The following is a 21,812-nucleotide window of genomic DNA, read 5'->3' on the forward strand; positions in this document are numbered from 1 at the left end:
AGGCGTGCACTGGCCATAGTGCGTTTGCGGGATGAAAATAACACATTGGTGTGTTTGCTCACTAATAAGAGCCTAGTAGCTGCAAGAAACCATGAGTGCACTTTGGCCTTCAATTTTTGTATTAGGGTAAATGGTAAATGTCGTAGGACTATGAAGCCGAAGAGCAGCTCTCAGTGGGGCAGGAATGCACACATACATAGCCACTTGATTATGCTAGATACTGGATCTTCGGTAGAAATTCAGAACTATTAAAATAGGGGGAAAAAAGATAGATGTCTCTCCTGTGCTTTTGAATCATGCTTTTGTGGCATTTACTAAATGTCAAATTACAAGCATACAACAGATCCCTTAGGCGCTCTGCAGTTAGTATTCCATGCTTTAGGGGGAGACTAAGCTTGAATTGTATTGTGGGCTCTTGGTAGAAAAAGGTTACTACACCCAATAGTTAATTGAGAAATAGGTCTGTACTTGGTATAATTCGAAGTAAGACTTATGCTTACTAGGATGCAGGCGAAGAGACTAAACCATGGCCAAAATTAATTGCTGATTGTAAAATAAAGTAGGAAATGAAAGCTCCTAGAAACCAATATCACAATACAGCATGTTTCCTCTTTGATCAGGGTCTGGTTTTGGAAGTACTAACTGTTAGGTGGTCTTAGTATGAACACAAGTATGTATGTTTTGGTATTCCTGAAGCGCGAACCTTGCTGGCTCTCAACGTAGCGCTGTTCAAGTAGGCAAGTCTCAGCGGGATATATATGGGGAGTTGACAGACAGAGGAAATAGTGCTGGTGGAAACAGTAAGAAGGCAGCCTATCTGACCTAGAGTTCCATTAAGGACATTTTCAGTTTATTCCTGAAATGTAGGATGATTTGAGCTGTTGTAATGTCGAATAGAATGTTGTTCCACATCCTGTGGGCATAGGTTAGACAGAATTTTCTTTGTTTTTCCTTCCTGTGGTGTTTAATCTGCGGTCTGCTGATGTGATAGCTCCTCCTCTAGCGCTGACCTCCAGATATTGTTAGTTTATGAATCTTTTCTGGAGTCACACGCTGTGCATTATTTTGCTATCTAGTGGTTGGTTCTGGAATTGTTGTTTAAGTCTTTTCTTCTTTTTTTATTTTGTGGGAGTTGTTGAGTCATCATTTATTTGGTCCCTTGTTTCTCCTTGAATGACATCGTACGTACACACTGGAAACCCCTCAACACTGTTTAGGGGCCGCACTAGAGGCAGAAAGGAATTTCTTTTTTGTCAAAAGGGCTTCTAGCCAGATTACCAACAGATGTCGGAGGAACACAGAACACTGAATAAAAACAAAGACCTAGTGAGGATTTTGGGCCTTCAAAAACAAGGTCGGCCATGTGAGTCTTTCAATGACCAAGTGCTATGTAACATACTCCACTTATTTTTTGGCCCAACTGACACCACAAATGCACGCAATAGGACAGTCATGACGTCTGCAACCTTTGCCTCTTGAAAGAGGAGAGGTCAGAAGGGTGCACGGCATGTACTGAGTTTCTTCTCAAAACAGTTGAGATGAGAGCTAAGCAGAGATGGGCACTATACAATATACCTTTGTCCCATAGGAGGAAAACCCTCAGAGTTGGCCTCGCTGCCGAAATGTGGAGCAAGCATGTTGGAGAAAAGAGGTTTCAACATGGACGCCAAAGAAAAGATCAGAAATTGGAAACATCAAACATAAAGCTGTAAACGTCGAGAGAAAAAGAAGGCTTTTCTTAGCTGAAATAGAGGCCTTGATGAGAAGAAATTCAACATTCTTTTAAAAATTACGGAAGTGAAAGACACTGAACAAGAAGTGACGTACTTAGAACCACTGGTTAAACCCAAACCACAGGTATAGGTCGAGGAAGACTTTTCCAGTTTGAGGCTGAGAAAAGACTGGTTGAGCAAAACTCCTCCTATTTAGAGTAGACTGTTCAGGAATCGCCCCACCTGTATGCGAGTTTGCCAGGAGAAAAGGTAGATTCATAGTTATCCAGGCTCTCACCACCTGACAAAATCACAGTCTGTACTGCTCATATAAAGAAGGCAGCAGACACCTCTGGTGTTCTGCTAAAAAAAGAGCTGTCTGAATCATGTTTCCTGCTAGAACTCTGGTACCTGATCTAAAAGGAAATCAGTTCCTGTCCATGTTACTCAGTGTCTTGGACCAGCGTCGAGAGGCATTTAAAGAACCTGCGGCATCCAAAGCAGTCACACGGACAGTGCAGTAAAAATACAGACACTACTAGGGGCCTTCAACTCCATACCCTCCTACATCAAGGGCAGCAGCACATAATAGGGTAAACGCTCCCTCCTCAAGTTGATCGTCTGCAGACAAGGAGAGTAAGTGGTTGGACATGGTTGAATGGAAGATGGAGAAGTCCGCAGCAGCAAATAATTGTTGCATTGCAAATTCAAATGCACTGTTAATCAGATATTCACAGCAACATTGGGACAAGGTCAAAGACCTCATGCAGCATCTACCAGAAGAGTACAAAAAGAGTGGTCCAAATGGCAAGATTATGGCCAACACTTGCCTCATATTGGTGATTGATGCAACAGATACTTCCATCAGGTGACTGTGAGTGATCACATTGCTCAGAAGACACGCCTGGCTGAGGGCATCGCATTTTAAACCAGAGGTGCAAGCATCAGTGACCAAACATGCCTTTCGTCAGCCGGGCTGGCTGCGTGTAATAGACGGACTCCCCCTGAGTAAGAGAAACAACGGAAAAGCATCAGTTGAACTCGTGTCCTGATGACTGTGCCTCCTGCAGTGTTATACGTAAAGTCCCTACCTTGAAGTCAGCAATCCACAACAGGTCCCGTTAATCAGAGCGTAAAGAGACGAAAAAAGACTTACTAATTAGACCAAGACGAATCTGTTTAACAGTCAAGATCTTCTACGATTCTGGTAGTCTCTTCCGATTGAAATCGAGTGGCAACTGCGGCATATTGGTGGACATCTGTCCTATCACCTACAATTTAGGGTGTTATACACCTTCTGTGTCCTGAAGAAGACCCGATATGACTATGTACAACGACTGGTTGATATAGGGTCGAAACGTTGACGGTTCTACAGTCCCTTACTATTTGGAATTCCTTGTATATACCATAAAAAGTTAGGACATGTGCCTTTCAAGGTTTATTCTTTATCCATAATTAAGCTGAGGATTTTTTTGCAAATTTCTGCAAAAACTTTTGTGTATATTTGGATTTTATTGATAATCACGTGCATATATTGTAAATATTTACACTTTCACTATTACACTTAGTCACTTTATTCACTTTGTCACTGCGTCGTTTTTCTATAAATATTATTGTATATACAGCCTTTTCAGTTTTGTCCATATTCAAATGAGTTGATATCCAAATGAAAATCTAAAAAATAAATTGTTGTTTTTTCCAATTGTAATTCATTGTGTTAAATTGATTATTTGGTTGATCTACTAATGCTGTGTTTTGTGATTCTTCTTAAAACATTTTTTTGCTGTTTGATTTATTTCAATTGTAAGTAACTGCTTCCCTTTGGAACCATTGTTTATATTACATATAAAGAAGGCAGCAGACACCTCTGGTGTTCTGCTAAAAAAAAGAGCTGTCTGAATCATGTTTCCTGCTAGAACTCTGGTACCTGATCTAAAAGGAAATCAGTTCCTGTCCATGTTACTCAGTGTCTTGGACCAGCGTCGAGAGGCATTTAAAGAACCTGCGGCATCCAAAGCAGTCACACGGACAGTGCAGTAAAAATACAGACACTACTAGGGGCCTTCAACTCCATACCCTCCTACATCAAGGGCAGCAGCACATAATAGGGTAAACACTCCCTCCTCAAGTTGATCGTCTGCAGACAAGGAGAGTAAGTGGTTGGACATGGTTGAATGGAAGATGGAGAAGTCCGCAGCAGCAAATAATTGTTGCATTGCACATTCAAATGCACTGTTAATCAGATATTCACAGCAACATTGGGACAAGGTCAAAGACCTCATGCAGCATCTACCAGAAGAGTACAAAAAGAGTGGTCCAAATGGCAAGATTATGGCCAACACTTGCCTCATATTGGTGATTGATGCAACAGATACTTCCATCAGGTGACTGTGAGTGATCACATTGCTCAGAAGACACGCCTGGCTGAGGGCATCGCATTTTAAACCAGAGGTGCAAGCATCAGTGACCAAACATGCCTTTCGTCAGGGATGCTTTCTTTGGAAACACAGTGAATGATGCGCTCAGTGCTTTTTATTATTATTATTATTATTTATAGAACTTATAATGCGCAACAGCTACCCGCAGTGGGTTTCCCGGCGCCAGGGATAGACTAGAGAAGAAAGAGAGAACACAGTTACCATGTCAACACCAATTAAAACAGCAGGAAGACAATTAAAAAAGCAAGGTCTTTAATTTTTTCCGGAAATCCAATAAGTTGGCTTCCAACTTAAGGGCAATAGGCAATGTGTTCCAGAATTTGGGTCCTAGATAAGAAAAGGACCGCCCACCCATTCTGACAAGTTTAAATCTTGGAACAACAAAGTCGCCATTTGCCGAAGATCTTAACAAACGGGTAGGTTTGTAGGCTTGAACAAGGCATTTTAGGTATTTAGGGGCCACGCCATTTTTAATCTTGAAAAGATAACACAGGGCTTTGAATTTTATGCGACTAGGGATTCTCAACCAATGCAGGTCACGGAGGGCCTGTGTCGCCGAGGATCTCCGTGGCAGATTACATAAAAGTCGGGCGGCTGAGTTTTGTACCACCTGGAGTTTGTTTAAGGTAGAAACATCGGCGCCAAGATAGAGAACATTGCCGTAATCAAGGCGAGATATAACTAACGCTTGTACGACAGTTCTCCGAGTGGAGTGGGGAAGCATCCACAGAATTTTCTGCAGCCATCTCAAGATGGCAAAGCAGGTGGAGGCAACTTTGGTAACTTGCTGTCTCATAGATAACTTGTCATCTATAAGAAAACCAAGATTGCGGACCACAGAGACCGGTTGTGGAAGGGGTCCCATATTACTTGGCCAGTGCTGAGGGCCCCATAACTCTTTGTTCTTACCCAAAATAACGACCTCCGTCTTGTCGCCATTCAACTTTAGGAGATGCATTTGCATCCATTCGGCGACGCGGGAAAGTCCATTTTTTAGAACAGAGTCACAGTTGCCTTCACTACTGGAAAGGGAAAAGACAATCTGTGTATCATCGGCATATGAAAAGATTGTCAGCCCAGCGTCCTCAGCGATGGTAGCCAGGGGTCTAACATAGATGTTGAATAGTAGGGGACTGAGTATAGTCCCCTGGGGGACGCCATATGCCGATGAACGAATAGCTGAGGAGGCTTTCGCCGAAAAGACCTGAAAGGTGCGCTCACTCAAGAAAGAGGCAATCCAGGCGAGTGCAGGGCCATCCACTCCAAGGGACCGGAGGGAATTTAAGAGAATAGTGTGGGACACGGTATCAAAGGCCGCACTCAAATCCAATAGGATGAGTGCAGATGTTTCCCCTCGATCAATACCGTGTCGCAACCTCTCCGTAACCCCTAGGAGAGCAGTCTCAGTAGAATAGTGTGCTCGGAAGCCAGATTGGGAAGGGTGTAAAAATTCCGAGCTTTCCACTATTTGATTTAACTGAGAGTTAATATGTCTTTCCAGTACCTTTGAGAGAAAAGGCAACAAAGATATGGGTCTAAAGTTGGACAAGTTCGAAGTGTCCGCACCGGCTTTCTTTAGGAGGGGAACAACCATTGCGTGCTTCCATTCTGGTAGCACATAAGACTCAGACAGGGACGCATTAAGAAGACTCATTAGGACCCGACGGGGTTCAAGATCCAGTGACTTGAAAACTCTTACTGGAATCAGGTCACGAGGGGATCCAGATCTGACACTGTTCAGACAGGAAGAAAAGGAGATATCATCAAACAGCTGCCAGTTAGTGACCTTCAGCAAAGGGGAAGATAATTCAGGCGCGTTCGGTTGCATCTGGTGAGAGTCCGTTGCGGTCAAGGGAGAACTCATAGAGTCATATATACGCTCAACCTTGGCCACGAAAAACTCAGCGATGGCTATACATTGATCTTCCTCGAGGGCTGGAGGGATCGGGGCAGCATCAGCTCCTGTTAGCTTTTTTACTACAGAGAAAAGAGTGCGTGGGCAATTCTGGGCTTGCGTCACTGTACTCACAGTGTAAGAAGCCCTTGCTTTTTTACATTGGGAATGATACCCTTTAAGGGCTTCTTTATATTCCGCCTTAGAAGACGCAGAATAGGAATGCCTCCATTTCCTTTCAAGCACCTTGCACTTGGCTCTTAGGATTTTCAGGTCTTCCGAGAACCAAGGTGCAGGAGGATGATGTAATCTGGTGCGCTTAGATGTTAAAGGCAATAAAGTATTTATAGCACTCGTGAGCCAGTGAGATATTGCCGTATTAAGCTCTGAAGCAGAAACATCCGTGTCAGGACAAGTTTTGGAGAGATACTGATTGAACTCTACAATGTCCAGCCTTCCCCACTGATGAATCAGTTCATTCCCACCACAGCTACCCATGACTGGACTCTTGAGAAGAGACAGGGAAAAATGAACCGCGGAGTGGTCAGACCACTCTAACGGACGGGCACTCCGTGAACAATCAAGATGCAAATTTGAAAGGATAGGGTCCAACAAATGACCGGCAGAATGAGTGGGTCCAGAGTTCCGAAGTAATAAATTCAGGGCTTCAAGATCATTTAAAAAGTGTGTACTAAGAGTACAATGGGGATCTTCAAGGTGTAAATTGAGATCACCTAAAATAGTAAAATTTGCTGCTTTAAGAAGCAAAGGAGCTATGGATTCGGCAAAAGACGACGTCCAAGTACTCACGTTGCCGGGGGGGGGCGGTAAACCAAAAGACCTGAAAAGGTAAATTGGAAATTAATTGCCAGTTGAAATAAAGCGGCTTCACAACCAGGTAGGGGAAAGGTTTCGAGCTTACACACATAACGAGATTTACAGATTATCGCGATGCCTCCTCCCATTCCGGAGAGTCGATCTTGTCTCACTATAGTATAATTACTCGGAACAGCAATGGCAACATCCGGACCAGAACTGTCCTGAAGCCATGTTTCCGTACAAAATATTGCATCCGGCCTCTCATCCATAATGAAATCATACATATGGTATTTATGTATAGACAGGGACCTACAATTAATACTCCAAAAATGGAGCGGAGGACCAGCGGGTAGAATTTTAGCAGCACGTCGGTTTCCACGGGTACGTATACGAGTCAGCGCTTTGCAGCGAGTCATTTTACCTGTGTTAAAATTGCAACCAGAACATTTAAAGTTATGGGTCGGTAATATGTAAGGGGTGCAGTTAGCATAGGAAGGGGGGCGCAAATTATAAAGTGCCTCACCTGTGTATGAACCGCATCCTGCCAGAGAGTGGCTAACTGTCATGTTTGAAGCGGAATAAGTGAGTGACCCCTGGACCCGTACTGACGCGGTTCTCTAATGGCAATGCTTTAAAACGTATAATGTGATGGGAAAGACAATAGGGACTCTGCAATACAAAGGGCATTTTCAGGGAGGTATGGCCCAAAGAAGAGAGCTCTACAAGAGGAGGGATGCAACCATCAACAGTGTACTCCTCTTTACATCGCAAAGTAGTGAGTCAACTACACCACCACAGTGTCAGTATGGCTCACCCTCACAGCACACCTGTTGTGGGCGAGTCAGAGGAGGATTAACGGCCACAAAGTGGGGTGGATCCTCCAGCACGTGTCTTTGCAGCAGATTCCCTCTCATACTACTCGCAGTATGAGGAAAGATCAGGAATATAATAAAATCACCTTTGTCAGATGGATACTAAATGTGATCCAACACAGTCACTGCATAGAATTATTAAAAATGTCACCAACAATAAGACCATGAGCAAAATGGATCAGCAATGAAGTAAAGTTGCACCTGAGACTGGGGGCATATGTATCAAAGGATTTTGTATTCGCAAACACTGCGAATCGCAAAAAAACAGCGTTTGCGAATGCAAAATCGCAAAATGAGATGTATGAGGCATTTCAGCATCGCATTCTTAAGGAATCGCAATTTTTTGCGATTTCTTAAGTTTGCGTAAGCATTTAAGAAATCGCAAATTGCGATTCCTTAAATGCTATGTAACACGCGCCCAAGTTGTGCGAATTCTCCTTAAGAAATCGCAAATTACCACCAACTTAAAGTTGGTGGTAATTTGCGATTTCTTTGAAAAATGCACTTTTTGGCATTTTTCAAAGTGGCATGTGGCGCACATACATCCCCTTAGGGCATGTATGTGCGCCATATGCGCACACATGCTGATTTCAGGGGTGCATCAGGGTGTCATCATGACACCCTTGCACCTTTGAAAATATTCTCAATTTGCGATTAGCAAATTGCGGTTCGCAATTTGAGAAATACTTCCCATTCATTGCTATGGGCCTCCTGGCCCATAGGAATGAATGGGAAGGTATTCCTTAATTGTGATTTCGCAATTAAGGAATTTTAAGTATTCGCAAAATTTGTGCGAATTTTTAGATACATCCCGATTTGCAATTCTCAAATAGCGATTCTCAAAAAATCGCTATTTGAGAATCGCAAATGGAGATTTTGATACATATGCCCCAAAGAGGTAAAAAACACTTAAGCAAGAAGTCAACAGAACATGTATACCACCAAAGAAAGACTCAAGGAGTCTATTCTATATATTTCCTTCTACCAAAGCTGGACAATACACTAAGGCCCATAGCCTCAACAGACCTATAAAGGCACAAACAATTGAAATGACCACACTGCAAGAAATCGTTTCTCTGGTGCAGAAAGGAGATTATGGCAACTAAAGACCTCAAAAATTCCTTTTTACACATCACCATGAATGTGGGACACAGAAAATGTCTATTGTGATCTAAAAGAAACACGTTAGTGATAGATTCCTTACCTTCGAATATCCCCAGGCGTCAGACTGGATATGGAAAGTTTTCGTCCGCAGTAACCCTGCGCGTCGGAAGGTGGCATAGTGCGGCTCTGCATCCGTCGCTGGCGTCGGAAGCGCCAAGATGACATCACGGAGACTACTTAGGCGCCACCCATGCGCATTGACGTCAGTTCTTTCTTTCTTCCGCGCCAGCAAGCGCAGATCCGGTTAGAGCAAGTACCCTAGTCACTTTTTGACTAAACGTTTGAGTATTGTGTCCTCCATTTTTGAGTCTTTGACTCCTGGTGCCAGGTAGGGATGCCTGGATTTAAATCCTGCGGGGCCTGTCGCCGTACGATGTCGGTGGCCGACCCCCATGGCGTCTGTCTCTACTGTCTGGAGCGCGACCATGACTCCCGGTCATGTTCCGACTGTCTGGTCATTGCTCCGAAGGCCTTACGGGAGCGGCCCTGTAAGCTACTGGAGGCCCGGCAGTCGTCTCCGCGCCGTTCGAGGTCCAGGGGTCGCTCTAGGAATGGCTCGCGGAGCCATCGTCATCGCTCCTCGGGGTCGAAGTCTTCCCACTCTGATTCGGGTAAGAGACGTCATAAGAAATCGAAGAAGCGTTTCCGCTCTCTTGACGTCCCCTCGTCTGTCTCCGGACGAGGGGGCCGGTGGTACCACCCCCCCGGCTCCTTTGGAGCCTGTGAGTCCCGCGACCTACCCACCTTATCCAGGTCCGTCGGCGACTCCTGCCCAGGTGCAAGATTTTCTTGCAGTCACGGGTGCCTCTTCAGGCCTTGGCTTCCCGCCGGCACGCCTTCGGCCCCCGCGGTCCCAGTTCAGGGTCCTCCCTTGTCGCCGGCAGCTCCGGCACGGCCCGCGGCGCCGATCCCGGTGCCGCAGTGGGTTCAGTTTGTTCCACCACCACCCTTGCTCGGGTTCCCGGACAATTTTGCTCCTGTTTGGGACACGGAGCCGGACCGGCATTGTTCGACAAATTGTATTCCCCTGTACCCCACCACCACCACCGCAGCCTCTCCTCTGACTCTGGTTTTCTTTCTCCTCCTGCTGTGGCTATGGAGGAGTGCGCCACATACACTGTGGTGCTCTGTAGAGCAGCTGAGGCCCTTGACCTGCCTTCAGTGACCCTCAAGACTAATCTCCTCACTGAAGTGCTTCAGCCGGCGACGAGCTCTTCGGAGCCCCTGCTTCCGTTCAATGAGGCATTAACTGACGTCTTGATGGGCACCTGGTCTAGACCGGCCACGGGGGTTCCCGTGGATAAGAATGTGGCCCGGCACCATCACCCGGCCCCTGGTGCCCCTGCTTTTCTGTCCACCCACCCAACCCCGGAGAGCCTGGTCATCCAGGCCTCCACTTCCCAGAGTGCATTCCCTACCGCTCTGCTGGATAAGGAATCCAAAAAGCTAGAACAGTTCGGCAAGAAACTATTTCTATCTGCCAGCTTAGGGCTGCGGTCGGTGAACACGGCATGCCTCTAGGGCCGCTATTCCCACGCTGTGTGGGACACGGTTGCGCAGGTGTTGCCTCAGTGTCCGGAGGAGGTTTGGACAGTGCTTTCTCAAGCTGTTGATGAGGGTAAAGATGCAGCAAAGTTCGCCATCAGGTGTGGACTGGACACCGCAGACTCACTGGGTAGGGCGAGTTCCACGACAGTGGCCCTCCGTCATCACTCCTGGTTGCGGTCCACTGGTTTTTCGGGGGATGTAAAAAATTCTCTTATGGACATGCCCTTTGATGGTACTCGCGATAAGGCAGATAGAGCGCTGGAGCGTTTAAAGGACTCCCGGGCTACGGCCAAGTCCTTGGGTCTCTCCACCACGCGCCCAGCCATGTCTTGTTTTTCGTTCCTTTTGTGGCCACGGAAGGGGCGCCCTGACACGTTCATTCAGCCAGAAGCCTGGGCAGAAACAACCTCAGCGCGGCCGCAGACGTGGTGCCCGCCGCGGCGGAACAGGGGGCCAGCGTGCGGGTCAGTCCACTTCCGCTTCCGCCTCAAAGCCTTCCTAGTCCGAGCTTTGCGGCACAACCCATGCCGGTGGGCGGCAGGATTCGCCATCACCTTACTCACTGGCGTTCTGTTACCTCAGACAGGTGGGTGCTGCAAATCGTCTGACGGGGCTACTCCCTCCCCTTCGAGACCACATCTCCAGCCATGCCACCTCAGTTCCACCGCATGTCGGGGGACCACTTTGCGCTTCTCTAGCAGGAAGTCACGGCCCTCTTGGCCAAGGGGGCCATCAAGCGCGTTCCTCGGCCAGCAGTAGGACTTGGTGGTTGTTCCCACTACTTTCTGGTCCCCAAGAAAGAGAAAAGGGGACTGCATCCCATCTTGGACCTCAGGAACATCAACCGCTTCCTCCGGAAGGAGAAGTTCAAGATGTTGACTGTACCTCAGGTCTTGGCTGCCATCGACCCTGGAGACTGGATGGTAGCGTTGGACTTGCAGGATGCTTATTTTCACATCCCCGTCCTGCCGATCCACCGGCGTTACCTGTGGTTCACGGTGGGCCAAGGGCACTTTGTTTGCCGTGCTCCCCTTCGGCCTTACCAGTGACCCTCGGGTTTTCACGAAGGTGATGGTGGTGGTCGCAGCTCATCTGCGCAAATCAGGGGTTTCAGTCTTCCCCCTGTCTCGACGACTGGATGTTGAAGGCGGGCTCGCCCCAGGCAGTCGCCTCCCACCTCCAGACTACGGCCGACCTCCTGCATTTGCTGGGGTTCTCCATCAACGTGCCGAAGTCGCACCTGAATACCTCTCAGAAGCTCCCCTTCATCTGAGTGGTTCTGGATTCGATGCAGTTTCCGGTTTATCCTCCCGAGCAGCGAGTCCGGGATATTCAGGCTATGATTCTGATCTTTCAGCCTCTATCCCGGGTTTGTCAGGATGATCCTCCGGCTCCTGGGCCTCATGGCCTCCTGCATCCAGCTAGTGCAACATACCAGATGGTAATTGCAGACTCTGCAGTGGGACCTGAAGTTCCAGTGGTCGCAGCATCAGGGCAACCTGTCCGATCACGTCCAGACCTCGGAGGGCACTGCACACGACTTGGCAGTGGTGGCTTACGAATCTAGATTGATTCAAGGGCAGATCCCTCTCCCTTCCCCAATCGGAGCTCACAGTGGTGACGGATGCGTCCCTCCTGGGATGGGGCGGCCACATGGGCGAGGCGGAGATCAGGGGCCTCTGGTGTCTTGCGAAGTCTTGGCTCCATATCAACCTTTTGGTGCTTCGGGCGATCCGACTTGCACTGAAAGCATTCCTTCCCTCTGTCCGGGGAAGTGTAGTGCAGGTGTTCACGGACAACACCATCGCCATATGGTATTGCAACAAACAGGGCGGGGAGGGGTCGTGGACCCTATGTCAGGAAGGAGGCTCTTCGCCTCTGGACATGGCTGGAACATCAAGATATTACCTTGGTGGTTCAACACCTGGCAGGTTCTCTGAACGCCAGAGCGGACAAACTCAGCCGCCGGTGCATGATGGATCACGAATGGCGTCTTCCATCGGAGGTGGCGCAAGGTCTCTTTTTGCAGTGGGAAGAGCCTTGGTTAGATCTATTCGCCACCAAAGAGAATGCGCAATGTAATCAATTCTGCGCGTTGGAATTTCCAAGGCAGCACTCACTCGGCGACGCTTTTCATCACAAGTGGAGCTGCGGTCTGTTGTACGCCTTTCCGCCTATACCACTTCTGCCCAGAGTGCTGAAGAAGATTTGGCGCGACCGGGCCAAAGTCATCCGTGTGGCTCTGGATTGGGCATGAAGATACTGGTATCCCGAGCTACTCAGCATGGCCATCGCTCCCCGATTCGACTGCCTCTTCGGGAGGATCTTCTGTCGCAGCAACAGGGGACGGTCCTCCACCCAAACCTGCCCAGCCTCCACCTCCATGCTTGGAGATTGGGCGGCGACAGTTGACAGCTTTTGTCCTTCCTTTCGAAGTCTGTGACATTATTCTGGCAGCCAGGCGTCCCTCCACTAAGACGGTATACGCCTGCAGGTGGAAAAAATTAGTGGCATGGTGCACAGCCAAGGCTGTGGATCCCCTTGCTGCCCCTCTTTCCGAGGTCCTTCTGTTCTTTCTCTCTTTGGCCCAGCAAGGCACTATCAAAGGTTATCTCTCAGCCATTTCTGCCTTTCTACGGCTTTCAGATCAGCCTTCTCTTTATAAGTCCCCAATTGTTAATCGCTGCCTGAAAGGCATTACACACGTTTCCTCCCGTGCCCTTCATAATTCCTCAATGGGACTTAAATCTTGTCTTGACTTATCTGATGTGTACTCCCTTTGAGCCTCTTCATAACTGTCCTTTACGTCTTCTCACTCTAAAGTCAGCTTTCCTGGTAACTATCGCCTCTGCCAGAAGAGTGAGTGAGCTCCAGGCTCTTTCTTCTAAACCTCCTTTTCTCTCTGTTCATCCGGACAAGGTGGTTTTAAGGACTCGTCCTTCTTTCTTGCCAAAGGTTGTCACACCCTTCCACATCGGGCAGACCATCACTTTGCCCACCTTCTTTCCACCTCCGCATCCTTCAAAAGAAGAAGAGAGGCTCCATCGTCTGGACCCAGAACGTGCACTCTCGTTCTATCTGAAGCACACACAACAGTTCCGTGTGGATGGCCAACTTTTTGTTGGCTATGTGGGTGCCAAAAAAGGTCGGGCCGTGCACAAACTGACCCTCTCTCAGTGGGTCGTTCTCTGCATCAAAGCCTGTTACTCGTTGGCTAAGAAGGAGGCTCCTGTGGGGCTGCATGCCCACTCTACCAGGGGAAAGGCAGCCACTACTGCTTTGGGACGCGGCGTTCCCTTGCAGGACATCTGTCAGGCAGCAACGTGGGCCTCGCTGCACACTTTTACCAAGCACTACTGCCTAGACAGCCAAGTCCGGAGAGACGGCTTCTTTGGCTGTTCAGTTCTCTGGGACTTTCTGGTGTGATTTTGGTTCGCAGACCCACCTCCCAGGTAGGTATTTCTGGGGTATCTATTCTATGGTAAGGAATCTATCACTAACGTGTCTCTTTCAGATGCGCAAGTTACTACTTGTGTAACGATATATCTGTAAGAGACATTAGTTAGTGATAGATTTCTTACCATCCCACCCATCCTCCCTGTTCTGCGAACTGTTTTCTAGGTTTAAGGTCATCCTTTTCAGGGCCCTAGTTTCATGGCACCAGTGGTCAGTTTCTTGCATGGCTCTGCGTTCCTGGCGCGGAAAGTCCTGTACAGAACTGACGTCAGCGCACATGGGTGGCGCCTAAGTAGTCTCCGTGACGTCATCTTGGCGCTTATGACGTGGAGTCGCACAACGCCACCTTCCGACGCGCAGGGGTACTGCTGACAAACTTTCCGGATCCAGTCTCATGCCTGGGGATATTCTAAGGTAAGGAATTTATCACTAACTAATGTCTCTTACAGATATAGTAGTAACTTGTGCGACAGGTTACATTATCAGTTTAGGGTACTATCTTTTGGGATAAGGTCTGGACCAAGGGTTTTCACAGAGTCTGGCAGCAGTAGCAATACATCCGTGAAGAAAAGGAATGCATGTTTTTCCCTATTGAGATGACTGTCTGGTAAAGGTGAGATTGTTGAAACCGTACGTGGGAAACATAAAGCTGTGATGGGAACTCTTCAAAAGCTAGGATTCTCACTTAACTTTGGAAAAATCATCTCCAAACCTAGAAATGGAAAGAGATTCTTAGGGGCTATACTAAACAAAACCCAGTAAAAGGCAAGGCTTTCTCTGTACCTAAAATAGTCCAGGCCCTTACAGAGCAAGCTCACCTCTTCCAGAAGGGGCAATGTCTGACAGTGAGAACAATGGGGAAAATGATTGGCCTGATGGCATCATGCATTTCCTTAATCGCCCAGATGAGGCCTGCATGAGTTTACTCCTGGAGTGGCTTTAGCAGCAATGGTCACAAGCAGCCGGCAGCTGGGAGGATCTAGTGGTTAGCGAACAGAGCACAGAAGGTGATAGCTTCTCCTCTAGCCGTGGAATACAAACAACGTTACAGTGCGCAGACAGTTCAAACTACCTATTTCTCCCAGTAATCATTACAACAGACTCCTTCCTCTCCGGGTTGGGAGTTCACATGGAAAGGTTGAGTAATTGGGGGATCTATGAAGTCCGAAAGTAGTAGTACAGCACATAAATGTTTTGGGACTCAACAGTTTTCTTTGTCCTAAAAGCCTTCCAGATATGTGGAAGGAATGGCGGTCCAAATACACCCACCATATTCTTTCTCAACAAAAAGGGGTTCAAGATGATGCGTCCTATCCAACCAAGCACTGGATAAATGGAAGTGGACTCCAGAAAAGAGGATAATGCAAGTAGTGATACACCTACCAAGGAATACAGACCGCAGAAGCAGACAGACCAATCCGACAAAGAAACACCATACACAAGTTGGTGTTAAACCTTTTTTAAAAGGTGGGGCACACTACACAGATTATTTGTTTGCAATCCAGAAAAAATTGAAAATGTTATTGCTTCACCTCCACATACCCCTATCAAAGGACGTTTGCAAATGCCCTGTCAATAGAATGGTGTGGGGTTTTTATGTACTCTTTCCTCCAATCCCAATTATGCCATGAATTGTTAAGCAAAGCAAACACAAGACTAACCTCAGTTGCCCCTCAGTGGGCTAGACGGACATTGTTCATTGATCTAGTGTAAATGGCACACAATTGAGTGATGAAGCTCTCAGTACATCACAACTTACTAACAACACAGGAACGTCCAGTATTCCATCCGGAACTAGCTAACTTGATCCTGGCAGCTTAATTCCCGAGATCCTTTAGACCTGCTTCCTTCCAAGGACCATGAAGGTTCTTAAGGAAGCCCGGCGGCCAACCATAAGAAAGGTTTACACTGACAAGTAATTAGACTATTTGCAAGCATTCCTCCTATCTCCTTTTGTGTGAATGACACTGCCAAGTGGAACAGATTCATACGCTGCCAAGGAAAGGCCTTAGGACAAGCTGCGCACAAGAGACTACAGTAATCGTGTACCCAGGTCAGATGTTCGATGCAAAGCGGTCATGCGTTTCACCTAAGGTGCACTTGGCGGGCATAGTTGCATATACAAGAGGAGTAACAGGAAGAAGTTTTCTGCACCACGCCAGTCATAAAACAGTTCCTGGAAGGCATCACCTATGTAGAATCTCAACCTAGAGCTGATGCAACTTATAAAAGCACCTTTTGAATCTATGCATACTGCGCAACTCCAGTATCCAGCCCTGAAAACAGTTGTCCCAGTTGCTTTCACATCATTAAGGAGAGTTAGCGGAAACCAGGCCCTTACAACACAGGAGCCATGTCTACAAATACACAAGTGAAAGTAGTGATGTGAACAAATCCACAGTTTATGTGAAAAGTGTTATTGCATTTTCCTATTAACCAAACTATTCACCTACCTGCATTATTCCAACAACTCAAAACACAGGCTGAGAGAGCTGCACATACACTGGATGTGAATAAGGCAATTATGAATTACTTACAAAAGACACAAACAATTTTAAATTTTCTTTGCATACGCAGGCAAAGGCTCCCTAGTTACAAAGGGTAATAATTCAGGACTTTCACACAACAGCATGAGAGACAGAGGGACCATTTAAAAAGGAAGAAGGGAGCCACACTTGCCATCCTATCAAATATTTCCTTAAATGACATCTTCATGGCAGCCACATAGTCTTCCGTACACACCTTCAAAACGCATTACTGTGTGTATATTCAAGCCAATAAGGAGGTTTAGGAGAAGCAGTGTCAAAACAGTTTGCCATTTAGACCTGGCAATCCCAGTATCCCAAGTGAAGGGGATACAGCAACAAAATAAATGCACAGCATGTAAATCCTGAAAAGATTAATGCTGAAAAATTAAAAGGTTACTTACTGGTAGGAGTTGTTTTGCAGTTTGAAGAATTTTCTGGATTAACATGCAACTCTCCCTCCTCCCCAGACAAATTTCCAGAAGAGGAAACAATAATGTACAAGAAGGAGAAACCATACAAGGGGGGACATAAGAACCTACTGATGGCGACTGTGTCAAGGGGGTTTCCCGGGATTACGTCTGATGTCATTTAAGGATGGGGCAGGAGTCTAAATAGTTGATGACTCGACGCAGCCGAGAACAAGGAAAAAACAAGAGTAAAGACTTAAAGGCTAACAAAGAGCATTTCCTGACCTACAGATAGCAGAATAATGTGCTGAATGAGAATGTATTAAATTCTTAAAGCTGCAAAACTGCTACCAGTAACTAACTTCTGTGTGTTAGCTAGATAGACAGGTCGTATATGAGTATAGAGGGCCTTGTTAGGGCTGCAGCTGATCTTAAAGATGACCCCTTCAGGGGAGCCTGTGTAGATCCCTTAGTGGGACGGTAATGTGGAGAGAGTACTCTCAGCCCCTTGATGAGCCGTACTGCAGTGTGAAGGGATGCCTTTCATAGGAGCAAGGTAGAGCAGGGCTGTGCCTATATTTAGATGAGAGAGGACTAGGGCTTGAACTGTCATTCTGAAGTGTTCTCCTGGGAGAAAAGGTTTATTCATTCAGGAGAGAACTGCAACCAGGCTGTTTTGTTATTTTTGACAATGTTCTTTGAGAGGTTTGAGTCAAAGATGAATCTGAGAGATTTGGCCTTTTCTGTCAAGTGGGGTGTAATGAAACCCAAGTTGGAAAGTCATGTCAGAATCCAAGAATATTTGGTTTTGTTGGCAAACAGGAGTTCCGTCTTCATGGGGTGTAGCACTTGCATGTTTAGATTTATTTGATGCAGGCTTTGAGTTTATGTATATCATTGATTGATGAGATTTTGAGATAGAGATTAAAGTGTAAATGCTATTTAAATGGAGTACAAGGGGTAATGTTGGTAAGGCACACAACCGTTTGCAGTTTTTTAAAACACACATAAACAGCATAGGATAAGCTATTCATGGAGACAACCACTTAAGTCCGTATTTGATTCATTTTTGTGCATTGCTTGCATTTCTATTAACATTTGTACCATTCCATCTTTAAATACTAGTTTTGTGATTGGCATAAGGATCCACTTTCAATAATCTGAAGCAAAGTCCAGGAACCACATGGTTGTTTTCGCTTTTTTTGTTGGAAGGAAATTTAGCAGTATTCCATAAATTATACATTTCTGTGTTTCTTTTTTTCCAGATTGATCAGGATTAGTCTTAAAAGTTGGCACATGTTGGTCAACCTTTCCTTTCATATTTTCCTGACCTGTGTCGTGTTTGTCAGCGGTGTGACTCAAGTCAAGCACAGCAGCATCTGCCAAGCTGTAAGTGAGAATTTGAAGTAATGCATACAATTATGGAAGGTCAATTTGGCAAAACGTGTGTAACCGGGGTATTCATTTTTGTGAATGTGCTGCAATTAACAAAAAATCAATTAAGGTGTTTTTCAGTGTGAAATATATATATTCTACTGTGATCATTCAGCAATAGGTCTGTTGTGTAGATTGTTTGTTATGCCAGCTGAGTGCTTAAAGTGTTACATTTTTCAAGAATGTTTTAAAACTCAGAGTTCTGATTTTGGAAGCATGTTGTGCGCCATATACTAAGTCCTGGCACTGATTAGTTATACCACCATATAGTCCTGTGTTTTTTAACCAAATATGAAAGCTTTTCAAAATTATGGTGCAATATATACTTAATTGCTTTCCATACATGCATATTGTGCCCTTTGCCTTGAATATAGTGCTTTGTGGCATTATGATAAATAAACTTATAAAATAAATATATCGTACATGTGTGGAAAGGGAGAACAAAGACTGAAGGCAGCATTATGTGCAGCGGTTGCCTGTTGGTTATTATTTTGACAAGCATGTGAGTTCTGCTAATGACTTATGAATGTTCTGCTGTAGTTCTAAACCAAAAATAGGTAATTGCTCTGGCCCTTCTCAAAAGCACTGGTGGTGGCCTGGAATGGTATTATCAAGGCAAAGGAACGTCCCATTTGTTGATTGTGTTGATTTATTAAGTGTGGCCCAATAAGTCTTTCTCATTACAAAAATGATGCATGTACTACTTTTTTTCAAGCATGAAGGCTAGCCAGGTGTTTCTCGCTAGCTCACAGTGCACCATCTGGACCCCTACACCTCACCTCACAGGGTACCTGATGGTGTCTGCAACCTCAGAACATGGCAACCCTAATTCCCCCCCAAGGAAATCGTGGACACACATCTACCCTTTAGTTGTTAAGTAGGGAATGTCCAAAGAGAAACATAAGAAATGCACAAATTGGCATTCCAAACATTCATTGAAGCTAGAGTAAAATACGTGTGCTGCCATGAGTAGTAGAAGGAAACAGAGCATTGTAACCAGCCATACAAAAATTGTGAAAAAGATGGATTCAACCATTGATTATTGCATTGATTATATGAATGCATATAATTGTACACCTACCTAGCACTGCCTACCTTAGACGGTTCTGCCAGATACCCTGGAGTAGTCTAACTCCCTATTTACCTGTGTGTTTCATCCGGAAAGCTGTCTGGTGTAGAACAGGCAACCGTCCCTCTAAGGATAGTGATGAGATTCAGCTGGGCTGGAATTTAGGCACGTAGTGGCCGCAACAATCTATGGAAATGCTCCTCTGCTGAACAAAGGTTTGGGGCAGTTTATATAATGAAAATTGGATCCATTCGCACTGTGCCTGAGTTCAGATCCGGCTGTCATTGTTGATTTTACCAAGTTGGAGCTGTCTCTGAACAGACAACAAAATTGCAAGGGCTGTTTACGCAGTGTACTTGGACAAAATGTTTAATGGTATGATAATGTGCCGTCAAAGAAATGTATTTGTAAGCAAAACAGTTTCTGAGTACACTATCACATGAAAGCACACAAGTAAATGTGCTAAAAGTCATAGTCTAAAAAAGATGTAATCTTTAAACGTGAACATGTAAAAATGGGAGAGTTTCTGCACAGACCCCATTAACTTCACGACAGCATATGCTCATTAACCTGTTGAGAGGAGTAAATCCACTTTTAAGGTGGATTTTTACTAAAAATTTACTTTTACTAAATCGTTCTACATCACTAGAGAAAAAGAATCGCAAGCTCTTTTAGAATTTAAAAGATCTTTCAACATTATTGACTTTGACAGACAGTCACTGTTTCTTGGCTTCGATTATAGTTTTCTTACACAGCTTACAAGCTTGTTTGAGCTCCATCAATTTAGCCTCTGTATGGTCTGTCCTCGAAGACCTTCCTGCCTAACTAACTTTGACCCACGTATATTTTATATTTCCTGAGAACCATGAGTTGTGATAGTTTCCTATTTTGCCATTGAGGTTTCCCAGAGAGGTGCTCTGTTTCACAATGTGGCAAGAACAGTTTCTTACCAATCACCAGTTTCATTACTGGCTGGATTTATTTTGTCAATTTTTGCATAACTGTCCTGATAATTATCTTTATTCCCTGGAGTCTATGCGTTAAAATTCCTGGACACAAATTCTTCACATTGACACTCTTATTCTTTCTATTGTCACTGCTCATCTCGTGAACAGATAGTGATTCTTGCAGTCAACAATTATTGATTGATTAGACCTTCCCGAAATGAATGTTGGATGTAAGTGTACAAAAGTCAGTCATTGATATGTGGATTTTAAGCATTACAGGCTTATAGTGCAGAGCCTGTATCATAAACTGGTCAGTGGATTTACTTTAAAATTCAGTCCCAAAGTAGGAGCCCAACTTTAACCTAACTCAACAGTTGCTATACAACATTAACAGCAGCATGAACATCTACCAGTAGTTGAAAATGTGATAATTTTGACAGAATGATTGTGCGAACTAGCCTTAGTCCATCCGATCATGCCAATGTGTTTCTTATATTGGGCTTGTCCCTCACTGTTGATCCTACATTGATGCATTAGGATAGAATCTTCTGTATCGTTCTGAGACATGTAGTTTCTCGCGCCATTCACAGGAGTAGATGGACTACTTTTCTCATCTTTTTCCCCCTATTGGCCAGGTTAGCCCAGTTTCTTCATGTTGATCGTAAATAGACTCTGGAGAGGGTGCTACTAGTTAACACTAACAGGGTTCTTGTTTTGTAGAGTGCAGAGCTTCAGAGATCAGGCTTAGAAGAAATCACATTTTGACCTGGCATTATACAGGCTATTGTCCTACTGAGTTTGGCCATTGTCATTTATAAACAATTAGAAGGCATTTTTCCAAGTATCTGAGTGGTCAACCCAATGATGAAGTTTCACCTCTGTGAGGCACGATTTTGTTTGGATTACATCGATGAATATGTACAATTTCTGCCTCACATTCCAGATGCTGATATATGATGATTCATGGAGAAATCGATGGACAAGCTTTTAAATCTACCACCAGTTACTTAAAGTTAACACTTGTGTTTAAATCTATTTGCATTCAAATTTATCTCTGTAATTCAATGTAGGGCTATCTTTGTCTTATGTTCAAGGTAAAACGTTGAGAAACTTCTGGAAGCAAGGGAGTTTGTGATAGGTGTCTTTACTCAGTTTATCCAAGATTGTTTGAGGAAACGGAGGTCTGAGTTGTGATTTGTAGGCACGTTGTAGTTTGTGAACCCCCTGTGACTGGCTGCAAATTCAAGGACTGAAGCATGCAAAGGGCAACAGTCCTCTATCTCTATTTTTGTATTCCCAAACTGGAAATGGTTTTATTTAAAAGTAGAACATGTGCTGTCCCCCCCCCCCCCATTTATTAATACATAAAGGAGAGCAGCCAATGGACCTCTGCTTTTCATTTTATCGTATCTCCGGTTCCCCTTATTGAGTTTTTTTTTCATTTTGTTAATTAAATAGTCCTCTTTTGGATTCGGCTTGGGATTTTAATGCTTTGTGTTTTGACTTAGTTACTGTTTTGTTACT

The 21,812-nt window shown here is 45.2% G+C and overlaps 1 protein-coding gene across 1 annotated transcript in view; it reads left to right on the forward strand.

Annotated features, from left to right (window-relative positions):
- The window catches only part of ADGRA3 (adhesion G protein-coupled receptor A3), a 399,594-nt gene that overhangs the window by 340,684 nt on the left and 37,098 nt on the right, over nucleotides 1-21,812 (forward strand). Inside the window, exon 16 of the mRNA XM_085642355.1 lies at nucleotides 18,104-18,227. Within this exon, the coding sequence (XP_085498481.1) occupies nucleotides 18,104-18,227 (124 nt within the window). The remainder of the gene's footprint in view (nucleotides 1-18,103; nucleotides 18,228-21,812) is intronic.

Source organism: Triturus cristatus, chromosome 2_2 (genome assembly GCF_964204655.1).
Source record: "Triturus cristatus chromosome 2_2, aTriCri1.1, whole genome shotgun sequence".
NCBI classification, from domain to species: domain Eukaryota; kingdom Metazoa; phylum Chordata; class Amphibia; order Caudata; family Salamandridae; genus Triturus; species Triturus cristatus.